Source organism: Vulpes vulpes, chromosome 13 (assembly GCF_048418805.1).
Source record: "Vulpes vulpes isolate BD-2025 chromosome 13, VulVul3, whole genome shotgun sequence".
Classification (NCBI taxonomy): Eukaryota; Metazoa; Chordata; class Mammalia; order Carnivora; family Canidae; genus Vulpes; species Vulpes vulpes.
Window position 1 is genome coordinate 145,997,222 of NC_132792.1, and position 24,233 is coordinate 146,021,454.

Sequence of the window (24,233 nt, forward strand, 5' to 3'; positions counted from 1 at the left end):
TTCTGAAAATGAAAGGCAAAGATAACCATCTTGAAAGCAGCCAAGAAAAATCTGATAGGTTAGCTGTCAGGGTTAAAACTGTTTAAATAACAGTGGATTTCTCATCAGAAATCTTCTGGAGGCTAGACGGGAAAAACATAAAATTTATTAACTGCTAAAAAGTGAACTATATACCCACAATCTTATACTCAATCAAACTATCACTCAAGAAATGGAGGAGAAATCAAAACATTCTCACATAAAAGGAAATTAAGAATCTGTTAGAAGACCTACTCTAAAGGAGTTGCTGAATTCTCTAAACAGAAAATTATCAATACAAGAAAAAAAAAAACACTTTAGAACTTCAAGAAGGAAGAAAGAACCCAATCAATAAGCAAAAATATAGATAAATAAAATAGGCTTCCTTTTTTCTTTCAAGTTTTACAAATTATGCTTGACAGCTACAGCAAAAATTATAACACTGATGGATATAGTTCTAAATGTATGTAGAAGAAATATTCAAGACCTTTACATTATAATGGGAGAGGATAAAGAGATTTAAAAGGAGGTAAAGTTTCTAGAAGTCATTCAAACTGGTAAAATGACAACACTAGAACACTGCAATAACTTATGTACATATCCTGTATGTTAGAACAATCACTAAAAAAGGTATACAAAGAGATACACTAAAAAGAATCCTATAGATAAATCAAAATACAACTTTAAAACCGTTCAAGTAAAAACAGAGAAATAAAGAGCAGAGAGAGCAGAAAACCAAAAAAAGAAAACAGCATATTTTGAGTTCTAAAGTATCAGTAATTACATTAAATGTCAACGGTGTAAATATACCAATTAAAAGAGATTAGCTGAGTGGATTAAACACAGTGACCCAATTATATTCTGTCTACAAGAAACTCACCTCAAATATAATGATATAGGTATGTTAAAAGTAAAAAGGTGGAAAAATATGTATTATATAAACAATCAAAGGAAAGCAGGGTGGCTATATTATTATCAAATAAAGTATATCTCAGAGCAAAGAAGACTACTGGAGACAGAGAGGGGTATTATATAATGGTAACAGTCAATTCACCAAGAAGATGTAACAATTTTAATTGTATCTATATCAAACAACTAGCATAGCAAAAACAAACAGAACTGAAAGGAAAAATAGATAAATCCACAATTATAGTTGGAGATGTTAAATCTCCTCAACAACTGATACTACAAAGAGACGAACAAACAAAATAAGTAAGGATATTGAACTCAATATTAACCCATAGGATCTAATAAACAGTCTTCCCAACAATACACATTCTTCTCAAGTGTCCAGTGAACATATATGTAGATTGTCTATAAAAACCAGTAACGCAAAAATCTCCAAATCTGTGGAAACTAAATGACACATTACTAAATAATTCATGAATCAAAGAGGAAGTCTCAGGGAAATTTAAAAATACATTGAACTAAACAGAAATGAAAATAAAACAATGAAATTTCTGAGGCACAGCTAAAGCAGTGCTGAGAGGAAACACATAGCCTTATATATTATACACACAAATGCATACATTGGAAAAGACAAAAAAAAAAATCTCTAATCAATAATTAAGCTCCTACCTCAAGAACCTAGAAAAAGAAAATAAATCCAAGCAGGCAGAAGGAGTAATAACGAACAGAAATCAATGAAACAAAGAGCTGGTTCCTGAAAAAGACAGATAGGATTGACAAAACTCTGTACAACTGACAAAGAAAAGATGACACAAATTACCAATATTAGGAATGAAACAGGGGCTATCACTGCCAACCCTAAAGACATCAAAAGAATAATAAGGGAATATGATAACTCTACACTCATAAATTTTGACAACTTAGATGAAATGGAACAAATTCCTAAAAAAGATTATTACAACTCTCTGAATATAAAATAATAATCTGAATAGTTTATAACTATTAAGAAAATTGAATTTGTAATTTAAGAACTACCCCCATATAAATCTCTGAACCCAGATGTTTTCATTGGAGAATCCTACCAATCTTTTAAAGAAGAAATCTTCCACAAATTAAAAGACAGAAAACTTCCCAATTCATTTTTGGAAATTAGTTTTATACCTATACCAAAACAAAAAACAGTACCCTTCTCCTCCCCCACAAAATACAGACAAATATCCTTCATAAATATAGACACAAAAATCCTTAACAAGATAATAGCAAATAGAATTCTGCAATGTAGAAAAAGGAATGAAACACCAGGGGGGTTTATTCTAGAGACACAAGGCTGGTCCAATAATAAAGAGTCAATAATGTAATTCACCATATTAAAAATTCACCATATTAATGGGCTACAGCTTACAAGAAAAACCATAGGGTCATATCAAAAGATCTACAGAAATAGAAATAGAGGGGAAACTTCCTTTTTTAAAAATTTCATTTATTTTTAAAAAAGATTTTATTCATGAGAGACACAGAGAGAGAGAGAGAGAGAGAGAGAGAGAGAGAGAGGCAGAGGGAGAAGCAGTCTCCATAGTCTCCATGCAGGGAGCCTGATGTGGGACTCGATCCCAGGACCCTGGGATCACACCCTGAGCCAAAGGCAGGCACTAAACCGCCACCCAGGAATCCTGAAGGGAAACTTCCTCAATTTGATAAAGCTTCAACAAAAACACTACAGCATTAGCTGAAGAACTTTTGTTTATTATGGAGAAAAACTGAATACTTTCCTCCTAAGATTAGAAACAAGACAAGGATATCTGCTCTCACCATTCTTACTCAACATAATACTGGAAGCTGAAGTCAAAGCAGTAAAGAAAGAAAACAGAAGGAAGTAAAGGCTTAGAGATTAGAAAGAAATAAAACTGTCTCTATTTGTAGATGACATAATTGTCTATATAGATAATCACAAGACATATTAAAAAAAACCCTCTTAGAATGAATGAGTTCAATATGGTCATAGGCTATATAAGATAAATAAACAAAACTCATTTTGTTTTTCTACGCACTAGCAATGACTACAATGGACACCAAAATTTAACAATACAATTTCATCCTTTACAATCACTCAAAAAATACACATATCAAAGACTTGTACACTGAAAAGTACAAAATACTGATGAAAGCAATAAAAAGATTTAAATAAATGTAGAGAGATATTCACAGACTAGAAGACTGAAAAGAGTAAAGATATCATTTCTCTACAAACAGATATATAGGTTTAACATAATTCTTATAAAACAGTAGCAAGATTTTTTTAAAGATATAGACCATGTTATTTTAAAATTTATATAAAAAGACAAAAGAACTAAAATAGCTCAAATTATTTTGAAAAGCAAAATAGGCAAAATCAATCTGCCCAGTTTTAAGATATCATGTAGCAGTAATCAAAACTATGTGGAGTAATAACAGCATCATGGCAGTGGTTGCCTTTTTCTCTTCCCTTTGACTTAAAACTAAGTGGACATCCATAACTGAAAAAAAGCACCTCTGCACAGGGATACCAGCACACCTGACAGATCCATCCATATATGTATCTGAAATTGGGCTTATTATTCCATGAAAAAGACAGTGAAGTAAGGGAAATGGTAGTGGAACAGGCAGTAGCAGGGAAGGCAGTGGTTGGTCAGGCAGTGAGCTAGCACAAACCTTTTTGGCAGAGAAGGTGGAGGTAAAGGCAAGGAGTAGGGTCTGCTTGGCCATTCGTGCGGCAGCTAGAGGAATCAGCTGGTCTTTGATAAAAAAACAGCAGTGGCTGTCTGTGTGTTGGGAAGGAATGGAAAGAAATAAAGTAGGCAGATGAAGAGAACTGAAGGAAAGTATCTTTTGCCTGTCTCAGAAGGCAAGAGGATTACCTATGGACTACTGTGGTCCCCCACCTCCACCCCCTGAGGATACTCTTACCAGGTCAAGGGCACACCAGTCTCAACTGCTAAACACACAACTTCCCCCTAAGCTTGGATTTTTCTTTTCTTTTCTTTTCTTCTTTTTTAATGTGCATGATCCTAACCTTAGCTGCAAGTCAGCTCTATTAAGAGAAACCAAAAACTTCTGTTAGGGTCCTAATACCAACTTGTTGAACTGTTAGAATCAAAATTAAACAAAGTAAATAAAGCCTTACCTAAATAAGAAATAAGAAAGGTGTTTGTTTGCTACTTCAAATGTAGCAGTAGAGACACTTTTTATCAAACCATAAAAAATCATGGTAATATAGTATCACAGAAAATGTCAATTTTGCAGCAGCTGAATCCAAAGATATGGAATAGTGCAATCTACTGATAATTTAAAATAGCTATAATGAAGAAGTTCAATGAGTTAGAAGAAAACTCAGAAAGATAATATAATGATCTCAGGAATAAAATTAATGAACAGAAGGAGTACTTTACCCAAAGGGACTGAAATTCTAAAAAAGAACCAAATGAATTCTGGATCTGAGGAGCTCAATAAATGAAATGAAGAAATAGAACAGATCATATGGAAAAGAGAATTAACAAGCTTGACAATAGAAATACAGAAATAATTCAAGTGGAAGAGGAAAGAATACTAAAATTTTTTAAAAATGAAAAAACCTGTAAGACAACTATCTGAATCCATTAGAAAAGCTATCATATGAATAACGAGTATCCCAGGAGGAGAAAAGAGGAAGAAAGTAGCAGGGAATACACTTAAAAAACAATAGCTGTTAACAACCAAAACATAAATACTCTTCACTAAAAAAATAAAGGAGAAAAATCTCAATATCAATGGATGCAAAATAGCAGTTGATAAAACTCAATGACAATTTATGATTAAAAAATCTCTTTTCAAAGAGAAGAATAGAAGGGAACATTATCATTCTGATAAAGGTAAACTTTATACTTATTGGTGAACAATTAAAGATTTTCCCCTTGAGATGATAAATGAAACAAGGATGCCTGATAATCCTATTTTTTAAGCAACATTTTACAGAAGTGATACTTGATGCAATAAATCAAAAAAATAAAATATCTTTAAGATTTGAAAGAGAACATAAAACGGTCTTTGTTGACAACAGGATTGTGTATACAGAAAATGTAAAATCTAGGTGTCTGGGTGGCTCAGTCTCTTACACATCTGCCTTTAGCTCAGGTCATGATCCCAGGATTCCCTATTCAGTGGAGAGCTTGCTTCTCCTTTTCCCTCCTCTTCCCCCAACTCTACTCATGTTCTCTCTTGCTCTTTCAAATAAATAAAATTAAAAAAAAGATGTAAAATCTATACATTATCTATCAAAATTGATATTTGAATTTATCAAGGTTACCGGATAGGTCAATATCCCAAACCAATTTTATTTCTATATTCCAGTGACAATCAATAAAATTTTGAAAAGATGTAAAAATAAAAATAAAAAACAAAAAATAATAGCTGAGAACCTCCCAAGCCCAGAGAAGGAACTGGAGATACAAGTCCTTGAAACTAATATAACACTTATTATCTCAACACAAAAAGACTTCTCTAAAACTATTACATTAAAACTATCAAAAGTCAATGATAAAGAATTTGAATGATAGCCAGGGAGAAAAAGAGTAACTACAAAGTTACCTCCACTTGGTTATCAGTAGATTTCCCAGCAGAAACTCTATGGGCCAAGAGACCATGGAACAGCATATTCAAAATATTGAAAGATAAAAATTGCCAGCCAGAAACACTATCTGGCAAAGCTATCATTCAGATATGAAGGAGAAATAAAGGCTCTCTCATATAAACAAAACTGAGGTTGTTCACCACTACTAGACCTGCCTTACAAGAAATGTTGAAAGGAACTCTTAAAGCTGAAACGAAAAGAACACAAAATTGATTAAGGTGACAGAACTGTAATACTGTAACTCTTTTTATGAACAGTATATTAAACTCTTAACTAAAGCATAAAAATTGGGACGCCTGGGTGGCTCAGTGGTTGAGCATCTGCTTTTGGCTCAGGGTGTAATCCTGGGGCCCGGGGGATCGTGTCCCGCATCGGGCTGCTCCCTGCGAGGAGCCTGCTTCTCCCTCTGCCTGTGTCTCTGCCTCTCTCTCTCTCTGTATCTCTCTCTCTGTATGTATCTCTCATGAATAAAAAAATAAATCAGAAAGGAAGAAGTTGTTATTTGCTGATGACATACTGAAAATCCAAAGAATGGGTCAAAAACTGTTGGAATTCATCAACAATTTCAGTAAAGTAGCAGGATACAAAATCAATATATAGGAATCACCTGCACTCTTTTACACAAGTGATGAAGAATCTGAAAAAGAAATAAGGAAAACTAACCCACTCACAATAGCATCAAAAAAATAAAATACTAATAAATAAATTTAACCAAGGAAGTGACAATAGACAATAATATACTATAATTATGTAATGTGATAAATAATGCTATATCAGCAATAATGGCAACATACAAATGTATCAAAGTAACACACTGTATACCTTAAACTTACACAGTATCATACATCAAATTTATCCAATTAAAAAATCAATTGTTCAAAGTTAAAAAAAAGACTGTATAGTCTTTTTTACACAGATCAACAGAGCAGAATAGGGAGCTCAGGAATAGACTCACAAATATGCCCAACGAAGTTTTGACAAAGGCACATAAGCAATTTAATACAGGAGAGATATCCCTTTGAACAAAAGGTGCAATTAGATACCCACAGGCAAAAATACGAACTTCAATCTTCACACACCTTATATAAAATTTTACTCAAAATGGATCATGAATTTGAATATAAGACATAAAACTCTTAGGAAAAAACCACCGAAAACCTATAGGATCTAGGGCTATGCAAGGAGTTCTTGGGACTTAAAACTGAAGGCATGATCCATAAAAGGAAAAACTAAGCTTAACTTCACAAAAACTTATTAAAAATTTCTGATTTGTGTATGACTATGTTAAGAGGATGAAAAAACAAGCTGCAGACCGGGAGAAAATACTTGTAAATATTATCCAACAAGGTGATGGTATCTAAAATATATTTTAAAAACTCTAACAATTCAATAAAGAACTAAACAATCCAATTCAAAAATGGGCAAAGGACATGAAAAGACATTTTACTGAAGCGGATATACAGATGGCAAATAAGCATATGAAGAGATGTTCAACAGGATTAAAACCACAGTAAGGGGAATCCCTGGGTGGCTCAGTGGTTTAGCGCCTGCCTTTGGCCCAGAGCGCGATCCTGGAGACCCAGGATCAAGTCCCGCATCGGGCTCCCAGCATGGAGCCTGCTTCTCCCTCTGCCTGTGTGTCTGCCTCTCTCTGTGTGTGTGTGTCTTTCATGAATAAATAAATAAAATCTTAAAAAAAAAAATAAAACCACAGTGAGATATCACTATGCACCTATCAGTGGCTGAAATTTTAAAAAGTAACATGATCAAAGGCTGGCAAGAATACAGAGAAACTAGACCATTCATAAACTGCTGGCAAGAATGTAAAATGGTACAACTTCTGTGAAAAAAGTTTGGCAGTTTTTTTTTGTTGTTGTTTTATTTTAAAAAAACTAAACAGGGGATCCCTGGGTGGCTCAGCGGTTTAACGCCTACCTTCGGCCCAGGGCATGATCCTGGAGTCCCGGGACCGAGTCCCACATCAGGCTCCCTGCATGGAGCCTGCTTCTCCCTCTGCCTGTGTCTCTGCCTCTCTCTGTGTCTCTCATGAAAATAAAATCTTTAAAAATAAAATAAATAAAATAAAAGAAAAGAAAAGAAAAGAAAAGAAAAATGCAGCTACCACACTAACCAGCAATTAACTGCACTCCTGAGGATTCAGTGTGGAAATATGACAATTTATGTTCATCAAAAACCTGTATATGAAAGTTTGCAGAAGCTATCTTCATAATAGCCTGAACTTGGAAATAACACAAATGTCAACCAGTGGGTGAATGGTTAAACTAAAGTACATCCATACCATGGAACACTACTTAGCAATAAAAAGGAATAAATCTGATTCATGAAACAACCTGGATCAATCTCCAGAAAATTATGCTAAATGAAAAAAGCAAATCTCAAAAGACTATAGGACTATATGATCCCATCTATATAACATTCTTGACATGACAAACTATTAGATGGAGAACATATAAACAATTGCCAGGGGCTAGGGAAAAAAGCGGGGGCAGGAGAGAAGAGAGTATGACATAAAAAGGTAACATGAGAAATCCTTACAGTGATGGAACTCACCCTATGGTGATACCTTCTGTACTAGACTATATCAATGTCAATATCCTGGCTGTGATACTGCACTATACTTATGTCATACATTACTATTAGAAAAGCTGTGTGAAGAGTATATGGGATCTTCATTACTTCTAACAACTACATGTGAATTTACAATTATCTCAAAATAAAGTTTAATTAAAAAAATAAAACTTGGCTGTTCCTCAAAATCCTCATTGAGTTAACTATTCCTCTTCTGAACCACCTCAACACTTTACACAATACTGATAATACAGTATTACCACACTTTTTATGTGCTATTTTGTCATTCTCCCTTATCAAACTGGGAGCTCCAAGAGGGTGTTTTAAAGGCAAGATGTTCATTTATACATCCCTAGCATCAAACACAGAGCAACACACTGTAGGTGTTTTGTAAATGTTTGTTGAATAAAATAGATGTGACAGAGGTAATCAAGAAGGCGATTCAATTACTAAATTGTATTTATATTTGTAAAATTCTTATCTACTGGCCCATCAATAATAAAATGATCTCTTCGGTGATTATTAAAGATTGATTGCTGCCTTTCCCAACTCCTTTATAACCAAATAACAATAATTCTGGAGTGGATAAAATCAAGTATTTTGTGGAATATTACTCAGCCATCAAAAAGAATGAAATCTTGCCATTTGCAATGACATGGATGGAACTGAACTAGAGGGTATTATGCTAAGTGAAATAATTCGGTCAGAGAAAGAGAAATACCATATAATTTCACTCAGATGTGGAATTTAATAAACAAAACAGATGAACACAGGGGAAGAGAAGGAAAAATAAAATAAGATGAAAACAGAGAGGGAGGCAAATCCTTATAAGAGACTCTTAACTACAGGAAATAAACGGAGGATTGCTGGAGGGGAGGTGGGTAGAAGGATGGGTTAACTGACAGACAGGCTTATTAAGAAGGGCTCTTGAAGTAATGAGCACTCAAGTAAGCAACTGATGGATGAACCACTATATTCTGTCTCTGAAACTACTAATATAGTAAATGTTAAATTTAATTTAAAATTGTTTAAAAATCATGTTTCTGCCTTTCTCCTGCAAAGAGGCAATTTCATTTAACTAAATGGAATGCTATTTGCCATAATCACGTTACAAAGGAATGAAAGAATCCTATAAACTTTTGACAATGTCTCAAGTGCTTATTTTATTAAGCGTAAGAAAGCTTCAGGTAGTACATTCATATGGGTAGAAACGTTTTTCTTAATTGAACTGAAAAAAAAATTAAGTCATAAACACAAGCTAAAATTATAATCAACTAAAAATGAAAATAAGATTGGGTAAGATTTCAGCAGCCATAATAGTTGGGTACAGTAATTAGAGATGAATAAAAAACAAATATAGATCACAAAAATATAATTCAGAAATATAAAAATAATAGCAATATATATTCCACATTATGGATAATTAACAGTTTTTAAAGGAAGTGAAAATATATATAATAGGCATGCATAGAGAGAAAGAATGCCAAAATCTTTTCCACCATTTTTCACAACTTGCCAACGTTCTATACTAGTTTAACATATCAGATCTAAAAATGCCTTCTGAAACAATTCTTGGTCTCAGAGTGAAACAGTCCAAGACTATAATGCCTTTGTATAGAAACCTTCATTTGATACCTTACTTTCAAATTGGGTATTAGGAGTAAAACCTGTGTTATTTCAAACTTTACCCGTACTTCTGAAACATCTATTAAAATATTTAATTTAGGAACCATCTCATCAATTGGCATCAATATACTTCGAGATAAAAAGTTTAAATTAGACTTTAAAGATAATTAGAGAGGGATCCCTGGGTGGCGCAGCGGTTTGGCGCCTGCCTTTGGCCCAGGGCGCGATCCTGGAGACCCGGGATCGAATCCCACGTCGGGCTCCCGGTGCATGGAGCCTGCTTCTCCCTCTGCCTGTGTCTCTGCCTCTCTCTCTATCTCTCTGTGACTATCATAAATAAATAAAAATTAAAAAAAAAATTAAAAAAAAAGATAATTAGAGATAAAACGTTTAAATCGTCTCTAATGACTTGAAGCAGAATAAAAGCTGATAGGGAAAACATAAAACTTGCTGTCAGTAAGGAACCCTTGGTATTTCTTTCTTGAGTGTTTTTTGTTGTTGAAACTTCCACGAGAGTAACAGTTTTAGTTAGTGTCTGTCTCTGCTCTGCTTTCTCATTTCTCCCTTAGGAACTTTACACCTATTTCCTTAGAACCTTCTTATGGAGTGTGGACTGTTACTATCAGGGAACGTGTCCAAGTGCTATAATTTAAAGCCCATGCTTTCAGTATGTTCTATTGCCTCCCTACCATTCATTGCTTGGCTGTCCAAGATCTAACAAATAGTACAGGAGGAAGCAGCAGTATTCAAACTCAGTAGTTTCCATATTTGCTCAACATCACATCCATTTGCAATCTCTACTCCTTACATTCTACCAGTATTATATTAGTCAGCAGAAGTATCATGAAGCACATGTTGAAAAGGCAAACTTTGGGGTCATCACTCTAATCCTATGAATTAGACTAAAAGTGGGCCCAAGAAGAGTATTTTTAAGTAATAATCCAAGGTGATTCATACACATACTACAGTTTGAGAATCACAGCATCACATCTTGCTGCCTTGGAAAGATTTAGAGTGTAAAAAGGAATGGATTCAAGGACTGAGAACTCTGAATTATGCTGGGTTTTTGTTTTAAAGAATTTGTTTATTTGACAGAGAGAGAGAGAGAAAGAGAAAGAGCAAGAGCACAAGAGAGGGAGGGGAAGAGGGAGAAGCACTCACTGCTGAGCAGGGAACCCTACTCAGGGCTCCATCCCAGGACCTTAGGACTATGACTTGACCAAAGGCAGATGCTTAACCAACTGAGGCACCCAGGCACCCCTATTCTGGTTTTTTAAAGAGAAAAAAGGATGCAAAAAAAAAAAAAAAGGAAAAAAAGAAAAAGGATACTTTTAGTTTTGCAAGAGTTTAAATGGCACAACTGTCACTGATGGTTTGAAAGTTTTCACTTAATTAAAACATTTTGGCCTGATACTTCAATAAGAACCAAAGGAATAAGGAAAAGTTGTCCTTTATCTAGAATTTAGATTTTTTGGAACACCTGGGGTGGCTCAGCGGTTGAGCATCTGCCTTTGGCTCAGGGCATGATCCCGGTCCTGGTCCCGGGATGGAGTCCCACATCAGGCTCCCTGCAGGAATCCTGCCTCTCCCTTTGTCTGTGTCTCTGCCTCTCTCTCTGTGTCTCATGAATAAATAAATAAAATCTTTTATAATCATATAATTTAGATTTTCTATGTTTTCCTGCATTTGATTTACAATTTCATAAAAATAAACTCCATTTTATCCAGATACCTACTCATAATTACTTTGAATTCCTCCATGCCTGTAGTTAAAACCTCTTTCCTAATATTTTACATGAGAGTTTTTCATACTTTCAGAGCATGGAAAGAATACCAATACCCAATTACCATCAGTTACAGTATACTTGCACAATTTAATTCTCATAATAAATTTATGAGGTAGGAATTATTATCTCAATTTTACTAACTTCTAACTCAAAGAAGTTGAGTCACTTTCTCAGGGTAACATAATTAGTTAAGTGGCTAAGTTAACCTAGTCTTAAGTGTACCTAGCTCCAAAGCCCATGTTCTCTCCCTCAGTCAAAATTATGCCTTTCACTAAAATGGAAATCCTAATTGGCAGAGGACCTGATTAAATTGAGCAGAGATGGATGTATCTCAAGGTGGATTAACTTTCTGCAACAGAAGGTTTAATGAAAGATTTTTAAAAATTGATTTCAAATATCAGTTAAAATCATTTTTTTCAGTTCTTGAGGAAGGAAATATACCTAGTCATACAGATCTTCCTTGATTTATGATGGTTACATCCCAATAAACCCATGTTAAGGTGAAAATACCATGAGTTGAAAATGAATTCAATACACCTCATCTACCATGCTCAGAACACTTATGTTAGCTCGCAAAGTTGGGCAAAATCATCTAACACAAAGCCTATTTTATAATACAGTGCTGGATATCTCATATAACTGAACACTACACTGATAGTGACAAACACAATGGTTTGTGTTGGTCATATACCCTTGTGATTGCGTGGCTGACTGGGAGCTGTGGCTGCTGCTACTCCTCAGCATCAAGACAGTATCACACTGCATACTGCTAGCCTGGGAAAATATCAAAATTCAGAACATATAGTATGGTTTCTACTCAATGAGTATTGCTTTTACACTGTCAGAAAGTTGAAAATCATTAAGTTGAAATATCATAAGTCATGGACTGTTTGTATATTCATAACTGAGAAGGAAGAGGAAGATTATGCAACAGATCCTAGACTTGCAGTTCAACTTTCTTCAGGAATTCTGTCTTCTTCAGTACTTCACTTTGTTTGATGGATATTCATTTCCTTTAAGGAAAGTAGGGATAAAATAGTTGCAAGCAGTACAATTCTGCCTTTAAAAGAAATTTTGCCCAAGGTTATTGTTCAGAAGCAACTAAAAAATATTTAGAGGCAGCCCTGAGAATTCCAATGACAGGAAACATAGAAATGCAACACATCCACGTGATATTTAAATAGTAGGTAGATGCTTTATCCTCCTTTAAGTAGCAGGCAGTACTGTTTTTTTTTTATATGTGAAGAAAATAATGTTTACTATAAGAAAAATTCCTTTAAAAATATCCATAGAAACCATACCTTATACCTCATTCAAAGTACCCATAAAATGAGGTATTAGCTAACTCCTTTCTTTTAATATTTTTTCACTACATTCTAAGAAGCATGCTGGCAACATTCCTTGTTTATTAACCATATATATTAAGAAAACAGCGAGCTTTAACAAATACCTAATTGCCTCAGGTGTTGCTTAAAAAGTGAATTTTAAGACCCTAACAAATAATACAACTCTAAGTAAATTATTTATGTCAAACCATTTTCCCATCACTTGAAACAACACTAAAATGTTAGTGTTTGCTTCCCTCTAATTCAAGAATGACTTTCAATTTTCTGGGCTGATCCACACTGTTCCTACTAATACAAAGCCTGTGACTATTAATGTGAAATAGTCAATTCTTGGCAATATTTTTGGCTTTCCATGACTGTGGCCATTAGGACCAGAGGATCAGAAAATGAGCCTACCCTCTTAAAAAGAACTGTTTGAATTATTCTCTAACAACATATACCCTTGTGCTTTTTCAAACATAAATTTATTTGGTACACGTAGGAATAGCACACTGTTCTATCTAATCTTTCTGTCTACCACGAATTTAACATTTAACATTAACATTTAACCTCTGGAAAGAGCTCAGAGCATTCTATAAACTGAGAAGGCAGTATGGTAGAATAAAAACAACCCAAGATCTGTATATGGATTCTAGCTTTGCCACCTAATAGCTACCTGGTTTTGGAGCTACACTGTTGGTATTCATAACCTATGTTCTTTCACTTTATAGATGTATGACTTTGGCAAGCAATTTAACCTGTTTTCAATTTGCTTACCTGTAAAATGAGGATCAAATGCTTACCTCTGACAAAGACTCTCTCCTTACCTAACTCTACTGCGTTCTAGGCCTCAAATTTGATTGGTGTCTGTCTCTGTCAAGCCTATGTCACCCAGATGGAGCAATAATCTTACCAAGTCAGTTTAGAGAGGACCCCTAGCCCTCAATATCTGATCACTCTAGATATCAAATTCTTTATCCTCCATCCCTCATCTAATCATTCTGGTCTTCTTTTAGCAAGAATCCTGCTAAACCAGTTTAACCAGAATCCTCCCCCTTACCCTTGATGCTTCCTTTTAGTAATTTTCCATCCACTGACCCCCACCCTTCTCCTTGGCTATAAATCCTTATTTGTCTGTTCTATATTCAGAATTGAGCCTTGTTCTCTTTTTCCTCTACTTCAACAGTTCCTGAGTAAAATGTGCTTTTGCCACTTTAATTACTGTCTGTCTAGCTCTGATTCTAATACCTCATAGGTCTGCTGGGAAGATTAAAATAGTTAATACATGTTAAATGCTTAAAAGAGTATCTGACCCACAAAAATATTCAGTAAACATTAGCTTTTAATAATATTATTCTTCATCTACTATTTGCAGGTGCTTTGCATTACTTTTGACAAGCCACTATATAATATTCCATGTACCATATTATTTTCTAATTGGTGGATATTTATTAGATTATTTCAGCTTTTTACTATATAATACTATAAATATAAGTTCATTTCTTTTTTTTAAAGATTTATTTATTTATTTATTTATTTATTTATTTATTTATTTATTTATTTATTTATGAGAGACACAGAGAGAGAGGCAGAGATATAGGCAGAGGGAGAAGCGGTTCCCTGCAGGAGCCTGATGCGGAACTCGATTCCTGAACTCTGGGATCACGACCTGAACCAAAGGCAGACGCTCAACTGCTGAGCCACCCAGGCATCCCCATAAGTTCATTTCTACCTACGTCTCTTATTATTTTCTTAGAAAAAAGTTATGGAAAGGGTGTTACTAAGTTCAAAAGGTATGAATGATTTTAAGATTCTTGATAAAATTACCCAACTGCTTACCACTTCATTCTCTATCTTTTTTTTTAAAAAAAGATTTTATTTATTTATTCATGACAGACACAGAGAGAGAGGCAGAGACACAGGCAGAGGGAGAAGCAGGCTCCATGCAGGGAGCCTGACGTGGGACTCGATCTGAGGTCTCTAGGATCGCACCCTGGGCTGAAGGTGGTGCTAAACCGCTGAGCCACCCGGGCTGCCCATTCTCTATCAAGAGAACGAGTGTGTTCATCTCTCCACATTCTTTATAGAAATAAGCATTATCACTTCTTTGATTAAATATTTTACCTCGTATTTCTTTGCTGTCAGTGAAGTAGAACATTTTTCTTATGTTTATTAGCCATGTTTAATTGCTCTACAAAATTGTTTATATCCTTTTCCACCTAAAAAAATCAGTTAAAATTGATTTGTTTTGTGGTAGATTAGATTACAGTTTAAAAATATTCAGCACCTCCCCATCCCCACCCCCAACAGTCCTCTCTCATGATTCTTACCCCATTGATGGTGGGCCTAATAATTTGCTTTGGCTTTTGGATGGGCAGACTTCCTTTGGGCCTAGACATGTAACTTGATGATGAAGCAAGCAGAGGCTTACAATGTATTTATGCAATAGGAATTGTTTCTGGGGACGCCTGGATGGCTCAGTGGTTGAGCATCTGCCTTTGGCTCAGGTCCTGATCCTGGGATCCGGGATTGAGTCCCACGTTGGGCTCTTTGCCAGGGCCTGCTTCTCCCTCTGCCTATGTCTCTGCCTCTCTCTCTCTCTCTCTCTCTCTCTCTCTCTCATGAATAAATAAAATCTTAAAAAAAAAAAGTAATTGTTTCTGCTAGTACCATGTGAAGAGTTTTCCTTGGGATTAAACACTGCCTCTTTAGCTGCCGCTCCAACAGGAAATACATGGAACAGACCTAAACCAAACCTGCTGGGAAGAGCCAAAAGCCCAGCAGGCACAGTGGCCTAAAATAGTGCTGTCCACTGAGTCTAGCCTAGTTCCACCAATTCCCAGCTGACCTACAGATACATAATTGAGAATAAATGACCACCTTAAACTTAATGAGTTTTGGGGATGACTTATTATGTAGCAATAGCTGATTAGTAAACTTATTGAATTATACTATAAAACTCTGAAGAGATTCATATATAATCTACTACCCAAGAAAAAAGCTAGAATTCATACCCAATAATACATTTGCCTACTCATTTTTCTTTTTTGCTGCTGAGAATACCTAGACACAATAATTTTCATTGATGTTTATACTTTCCACCAATATTCTCATGTAAAATTATATATAATTGAAATGAAAGTTAAAAATTGTTTGCAAACATCTTTAAATTCCTTTCCAATTAGATAAAATTGTTCCATAAGTTGAATTTATAATGTTCAACTTCTTATTTTAAACATCACAAAGCCTCTTTCCCAGTTTCTAAGCAATATACAGATTATTTTTAAACTTTAAGCTTTGTGCATGAGTACAACATAATTTTATAGAAGCAACATAATTTGTATAGAAGTGCTAACAAACTACATGGATCAGTTGTATGAGCACTTTATAAAACAAAAGTGAATACAGAAAAGACAACAGGGGCACTTGGGTGGCTCAGTGGTTGAATGCCTGTTTTTGTTTTTTTTTGTTTTTTTGTTGTTTTTTTTTAAAGGTTTTATTTATTTATTCATGAAAGACACAGAGAGAGAAGCAGAGACACAGGCAGAGGGAGAAGCAGGCTCCATGCAGGGAGCCTGACGTGGGACTCGATCCCAGGTCTCCAGGATCACGCCCTGGGCTGATGGCGGCGCTAAACTGCTGAGCCACCTGGGCTGCCCTGAATGCCTGTTTTTGGATCAGGCTGTGATCCTGGGGTCCTGGGGTCCTGGGATCCAGCTCCACATTGTGCTCCTCACAGGGAGCTTCTCCCTCTGCCTCTGTATCTATTATGAATAAATAAATAAAATCTATATGTAAAAAAAAAAAAGACAACAAAAATGGTATTATCAAGGTATAAAGATATGTGTTATTTTTAAAGTTTTTTTTTAACATGACAAGGAAGATACAAAGGAAATTTAATTTATTCAAAGCTATAATTACTATTTTTAAAGCAATTTAAGGTGAAAAATAAATGAAATTGTTGGTATAATATTTATAAAGCCATTTAAAATTAGTATAATGCCAAGTAGACAAAAGCATTCTGAGAAATATTTGTAAAAGTCAAATTAACAATCAGAAGCAAATTGTATCTCGTACTTAAGGATCAGAAGAATTTAAGCCAATATTGACAAATAACAAATTTTTTAAAAAAATCTATTTCTTCTCTGCATTTTTAGGTTAGAGAAATTACAGCAGAATATATCAAATTTCAAAAGGATTAAGGATTTGAGCTACTTTTTAATAGTATGCCAAAAAAAGCATTTATCCAAATGAGTTGTTTTTAAGATTTTTGTGTATGTGCTTAAAAAAAAAGTTAATGAAACAAAAGTTTCCCTAGAGAATTAAAAAAAAATTAGTGTTTCTATTATAAGATAATAAGAATAAAAATAAGAATAAAAATAATTTGGAAATTCTGGCATAGTAACCTATTATTCTGGGTAGAAAGAGAGTAATATACTGGCCATACCCCAGAGAGGAAGCATTTCAGGACTATGTGTGCTCACTCAAAACAATGAAATGACTATTTGCACTGAAGGCTCTGCACTACTGCTAAGGAGTCCTCATTAGGGGGCACAGCACCCCTTACAGAATGTTAAGAAGGGATCTAGAAGGGATCTGGGCACTGGAAAACAACCAAACAAACAAATATAAATGAACTCAGCTTTTAAATGAGCAGAGGATATCTCTTATTTTCTAAGTATTTTTAAAAGTCTAATAGCAAATACTTGTTAGCAAATGCCAATAAAAAAGTTTAAAGTAAAATATTAGGTATTTTTAAAATAAAGTTTTTTCTATATATTCAGAAAATAGCAAAGAGCAAAACCAACTGAGAATTTATGAATATTTTAGAATGTTGGAAACTGTAAGTGAAAAAACAGAAAATCTAATGAAGTGCTCTCTCTCTTCCCCATTGACGGGTCAGAAATAACACAATGGCTTTTTCTATTATTGTACCTCCCACAGGCTTTTTCTTGCCAAAGCCAAGAAACCTCAAGGACACACAAAAAACATTCAAAACACTTTCCTGTCTCCTCCAATCCTAATTCCAACAAAAAACTTGTAGGAGTTGGCTTCAAATTTAGGCTTGTAATGAAATGTGAATTCTTAAAATATGGAGATTGGCTGCGAGCTAAATTCCTTTGTGTCTAAAATTAATGACGGAAAAGAAAATATACTGAAATGTTTAAAATGTGTTTCCTTCTTACTATAACAAGCAAGGACTAGCTGAAATACTATAATTAGTCTCTCTGAAATGGGTCTAAACCCCTCCCTGTTAAAAAAATGATTCTAAGTACAGAGGTAACCCTTGTGCCTCCATTTCTATAAATCATGAAGCATAAGATACAACCTTTGAAACAATTTCGAAAATGCCCCCAATAATGCAGTTACTATGGTAACTCTTGTAGGCTAGTTCTCTGAAAAGACTCAGATCCCTGAATCTGAACAAGGTTACCTCACCATCTCCTACACTTTCCTCTCATAAAATTTATCTTTTACCGTAACACTTACAAATTCAATAGGAAAAGATCTACCCTATTAAACATACAAAATCTGTTCTTTTGGTTCAAGGATGATTTCTAAAGTGTATGCTTTCTGATACTTTTTCTCTTGGGAACACTGTCCACAACAACAACAGAAACCAAATTCTACCGTCACTCAACTGTCCCTGAGAGCTGTCTTTCCAATCGCCCCACCCCCCTCTGTTTTAGGCTTTTTGGAAAAAATAAATTAATGATATAAATATTTAATATGTATCAACAATACAAAGTGGTTTTTTTTTAAATCTTACAGATATGATTAAGATATATAACCAATGGTCCCTCTAAAGAATGCTTGGTTTTTAAAAACTTGACTGTGGGACATGAATCAAGTTTAGTGAGTAAACATCTGTATTACATGAACAAAAAGCCAAACACATTCTTAATTGATACTTGTCCAGCATAACGCCCCCACCCAAGGGATTATAAGGGCTTCTCTTAAAAAAGATTTTCCATAAAAGAAGACACACATATACCAGCTCTAGACAGCAAGGAAAATTCTATTTCATTTACTGATAAATTCCATTTGTGTAGCAAGTTAGGGTTTATAATGTGATTCCACTCACATTACACCTTATTTAATCCTTAAAACAAATTTGGGAAGTAAACAATATATACTATAATTTTTACTTTAAAAGGATGGTTCCGTCTGATGGGGAGAGGGAGCTGGAAGCCCTAGACTGAAGATCAACAAAAGTGGGAAACAGAAACTCTTCCACCACTCACAAATTACATAGCCTTGGGGAAAGCACATAAGGGGATAACTGAAATTCTCCTTAACATAGACAATAAGATAGCTTAACTACTATCTCCGGAAGTCTCTACTGGGGGCTGGGTTAGGACTTGTTCTATCTGTAGGCTATTATGATACCCTGCTTACTTCTTTACCTCTATTCTAATACCTTTTTTTTCCGTAGTCAAAAACAAATAGTGTAACATTTACCATCTTAACCACTTCTAAGCATAAAGTTCAGAAGTTTTAAGCATATTGACAACTGCAATTGTTGTGTAACCAATTACTCTATTTTTACTCGTTTCCCCTACTAGATTATAAATTTTTAAGAGTAAGAATGGTATGTTGTTTGTTGCTGCTCTATTTTTAGTGCTGAGCACAACTGATATACAAATATTCTCAGTAATACTGAATGTGTAATTATTCTATCTGCCTATCTATGCACTTACCTACCCATTCATCCATCTACCTTAGAATTAGAATTGAGATGTTTACAAAGGGGTGTATATAAATATGTTAATTTAAGTCAAAACTTTTTCTAATTTGGCTGACTGGTTTTCTAGTTAGGGGATATATATGCAGATATCCTCTATAAAATGGATGAGTGTAATCTGCAATTTCAAGATTTAAAAGAAAAAGAAAAACATTTAAAGATATCATAAGATAAAGCATAAAAGTATCAAAAATACCTTTGATAAAGTATCAAAAAATACTGCACTGGCAAATGCGTAATGAAATTAACAATATCTTAATTTTCCTAATTGTTTCCTGAGCACGTTGAGTTAAACAAGGAGCATCTCGAATGAAACATCCTATAACTGGTCCTACTCCAGCTTTTTGGAGTAGGACCTATAAACAAAAGAAAGTGCTCCCTATAAACAAAGAAAGTGAATGATTCTAGTGACTAGTTAGCTAGTTAAATCCTTTTTTCATTTAGTTTATGTTTAATTCTTTACTTTCTTCAGTTTATTTTCAACTCTTTGCTTCCAATAAGGAAGTATGGGAAGAACAAATAAATTACTGATGATTAACTACAATGCAAATTTTTTAAGTGTATAACTGAGGATTTGCCTAAAATCTGAGTGACACAGCAACAATAAAACTTGCATTCTCACGTATATAGCTATTTAACAAGGTTTTTCAGAGTTTACTTACATAAAAACTGAAAAATGGAATAGAATAAGTAATATAGGGCAGTCCCGGTGGCTCAGCGGTTTAGTGCCTCCTTTGGCCCAGGGAGTGATCCTGGAGACGCGGGATCCAGTCCCACATCAGGCTCCCTGCATGGAGCCTGCTTCTCCCTCGGCCTGTGTCTGTGCCTCTCTCTGTGTCTCTCCATGAATAAATAAATAAAATCTTAAAAAAAAGAATAAGTAATATAAATTTATCTCAATAAGAAATGTTTATGTGGTAATTATTAAAATTTGTAACATATTTGTAATGTTACTTTGACCAGCTATAAATGACAATTAGGGTAATGATAGATAATTACAACACAGAAAGAAAAGTCTCTTAGTATCTTCTAGTAACAGGAAATTAATAATTTACATACATATGGGTCAAACAAAAGTGATCAAAACATAAAAATACATTTTAAAAAAGTTCAATGGAAAAGAGATGTAAAATTTGACTACTGTAGAGTTGTTTCATTTTTTTTAAAAGATTTTATTCATTTATTTGAGAGAGAGAACATGAGAGCGAGAGCAGGGGGAGGAGCAGAAGAAGGACAAGCTGACTCCACCCTAAGCACAGAGCACAACTTAGGGTTTGATTCCACGACCCTGAGATCACAACCTGAGCTGAAATGAAGAGTCAGACACTCAACCAAATATAGGCACCCCAAGTTGCTTCATTTTTAAAAAAACAAATCATGATGAGTGTTGTGCTTTTATATTTAGATTACTTGGACACACTTAATAGAAATATTTAACAGTTTTTTAAAAAGATTTTTATTTTATTTATTCATGAGAGACACGCAGAGAGAGAGAGAGAGAGAGAGAGAGAGAGAGAGGCAGAGTCACAGGCAGAGGGAGAAGCAGGCTCCATGCAGGGAACCTGATGTGGGACTTGATCCCGGGTCTCCAGGATCAGGCCCTGGGCTAAAGGCAGCGCTAAACTGCTGAACCACCCAGGCTGCCCTATTTAGCAGTTTTGTCTTAAAATGTGAATATCTGGGATGCCTGGGTGGCTCATTCAGTTAAGGATGCCCTCAGTTCAGGTCATGATCCCAGGGTCCTGAGACTGAGCCTCGCATAGGGCTCCCTGCTTGCTTCTCCCTCTCCCTCTGCCTCTCCTGACTGTTCACATGATCTCTCACCCTCCCTCTCTCTGATAAATGCATAAAAATTTGAAAATACAAAAAAAAATGAAATAAAATGTGAATATTTATGGGGTGTATTGTAGAAACTTTCAGCAGTTTTAAAATGTGAATATTTGGGGTGCCTGGGTGGCTCAGTTGGTTAAGAGGTCTGCCTTTGGCTCCCATCATGTTCCTGGAGTCCTGGGATCAAGTCCTCCCCATCAGGTCCCCTGCATAGTGAGGAGTCTACTTCTCCCTCTGCCCCTCCTCCTGCTCATGTTCTCTCTCTCTCTCAAATAAATAAAATCTTTTAAAAATATATCTTTATTATTTTATTTTATTTTTTAAAAGATTTTATTTATTTATTCATGACAGACACAGAGAGAGAAGCAGGCTCCATGAAGGGAGCCTGATGTGGGACTCGATCCCAGGACTCCAGGACCACTGAGCCACCCAGGTGTCCCATCAAATAAATAAAAAATATATTTTGAAAGATTTTATTTATTTATTCATGAGAGACACAGAGATAGAGAGGCAGAGAGAGAAGCAGGCTCCATGAAGTGAGCCTGATGTGGGAGTCAATTCCAGGACTCCCAGGATCACGCCCTGGGCTGAAGGCAGGCGCTCAACCGCTGAGCCACATAGGCATTCCAAATAAATAAAATCTTTAAAAAAATAATAAAACGTGAATATTTAAGGGGCACCCGGGTGGTTCAGTCAGTTAAGTGTCCAATTCAGTTTTGGCACAGGTTGCGATCTCAGGGTTGTGAGATCCAGCCTTGTCTGGCTCTGTGCTCAGTGCAATTGGCTTGAGACTCACTCTCACTCTCCCTCTCCCCACCTTCTCAAATAAACATAGCTTTTAAAATCTAAAATCTAAAATATTATTTAAATTACACTGTAAACTACATTTAAAAAATTATTTAACCTTAAGATGAAAAATTTCAGATATAAACTTAAAAATGCCAATGTAAAAAAAAAGTCAATGTAGTTTAAATAATAGTTTAATAAAAGTGGTAAAATAATAATATAGTTTAAAAATTTCTTTGAAGAATACATGATAAAAAAAAAAGGTCTTAAGATCACAATACTATCCAAATCATGCTTCCAGCTTTAGGTTATTAAATATGAAGCTGGATGCAAATTTGAGGAATTCAGATTTTCAGCTTCATAGTGAATAGAATCAGTATGGTTAAAGATAAGTTATATCCTAAAATATTCAACCAAAAAAAACATTGTTACTCAAGATGGGAGAAAGGCATAGGGTACCATGTATCGAATCAGTTGCCTGACTTATAAATTCTCTAGTAACAACCTTGTGAATCATGATGCACACCCAGACTAAAGAATACCTTTCCTTAGCAAGAATTAAAATTATGGGAGCTTTGAGGATGTGTTTCTTTCACTGAGGCACTAAGTTAATTTAAATCATTTAACAAGAGTGCCTACAAAGTGATAAAATTATTGGCTGCATTATCAATATTACTGTAATTGCAGAATCTACTACAAAAAGTCGAAGTTATGTTACAAAGTGTTCTACTGGACCAAACGGCAAGCCCTCAAAATACCACAGCCCTGGTCTTTCAAGACCATCACACATACTTTAGACAAGTAATCAAGAGCTACTAGCTAAGGTTCCAAAATTACAGTGTTTCTATTAAAAAAAAGGTCACTGAAAAAAATTTACTTAAGTATTTAAAAATAATTATAATAATTTCAGTAAGTAACATTACTTTACCACCCACAGACGAAAGTGCAGCCTCTAAGGTGTGGGCTGATACTGATTTACACAGACAAAGATAGAATGTATTTTAGTAAAAGAAAATGAGATCTTTGATTGACAGTTCTTGGAAAAAGGTTAAAAATTCAAAAGGCCCGACTGCATGTGGCTCAGAACCTAAAAGCTTTTTTCCCCTCCCAACAGAAGAGCAGTCTCAAGTAATAACTGGTTGCTATGGAGATAAGAAACTAGAGAGATCAGAGAACTCAATTTGCAGTTAAATGGGCTGGAAACAATCCTTACTACTTGGTGAAGGAAAGCGATTAAAAATATACATGATTGCCTGAGGGAATCTTTTTCACCTAGCATTTCCCAACCTCATTAATGAACAAGAAGTCTAAAAAACCAAATGAAAGCCCAAGGTGTCTAAGACCGAGCACATTAAACATAATTCAGGATTTCACACATTATCACAAATCCTTCCTGTTCTGGATGACTTTAACTCTTTCTAATGGTACTTGTTAGTAAACAGTGGAATGAAACTAAAATTGTATTCAAGAACAAAGTAGTATAAGTGAGGGGACTAAAACTTCAATGGAAAAAAAGAGCATGACAAATGGAAAAGTAACCAGAGTAAGAAGCAGACTTAAGTAGTGGGAAGTCCTTGGGCTTTGAAAATCTCTTCAAAGTCAATCATAGAATACCTTTGTGAGTGCTGTAAAGGGCTGCAAATGTCACTGTGAAGAAAGTCGTGGAGTATTTCCCAGCATTAACTAAATGAGGAAAGGCCCTTTTTGTGTCTCGGTATCGGCGCAGGCACTGGATGAAACGAAGCCAAGCAGGAATGCACTGAACAATGGCCCGCACACCATATGAATATTTGTGGCAAATTTCCGGTTCTGTGAAGATTTCAAAGAAGAAAAAATTATAATTAAAAAAAAAAAAAAGTTCACATTATTTTGTTATATATTATAACCACTACTAAGTCCATCAAAACAAGAAGCCTGGGTTTCAGAATCACTTTCTTCTTTGTAACAATTATATTCTCAAACTTTTTAGTGATAGCT

At 34.9% G+C, this 24,233-nt stretch overlaps 1 protein-coding gene across 1 annotated transcript in view; it reads right to left on the bottom strand.

Moving 5' to 3' along the window:
- Nucleotides 1-24,233, bottom strand: part of XPR1 (xenotropic and polytropic retrovirus receptor 1) — a 223,282-nt gene that overhangs the window by 27,748 nt on the left and 171,301 nt on the right. Inside the window, exon 11 of the mRNA XM_026001127.2 lies at nucleotides 23,871-24,065. Within this exon, the coding sequence (XP_025856912.1) occupies nucleotides 23,871-24,065 (195 nt within the window). The remainder of the gene's footprint in view (nucleotides 1-23,870; nucleotides 24,066-24,233) is intronic.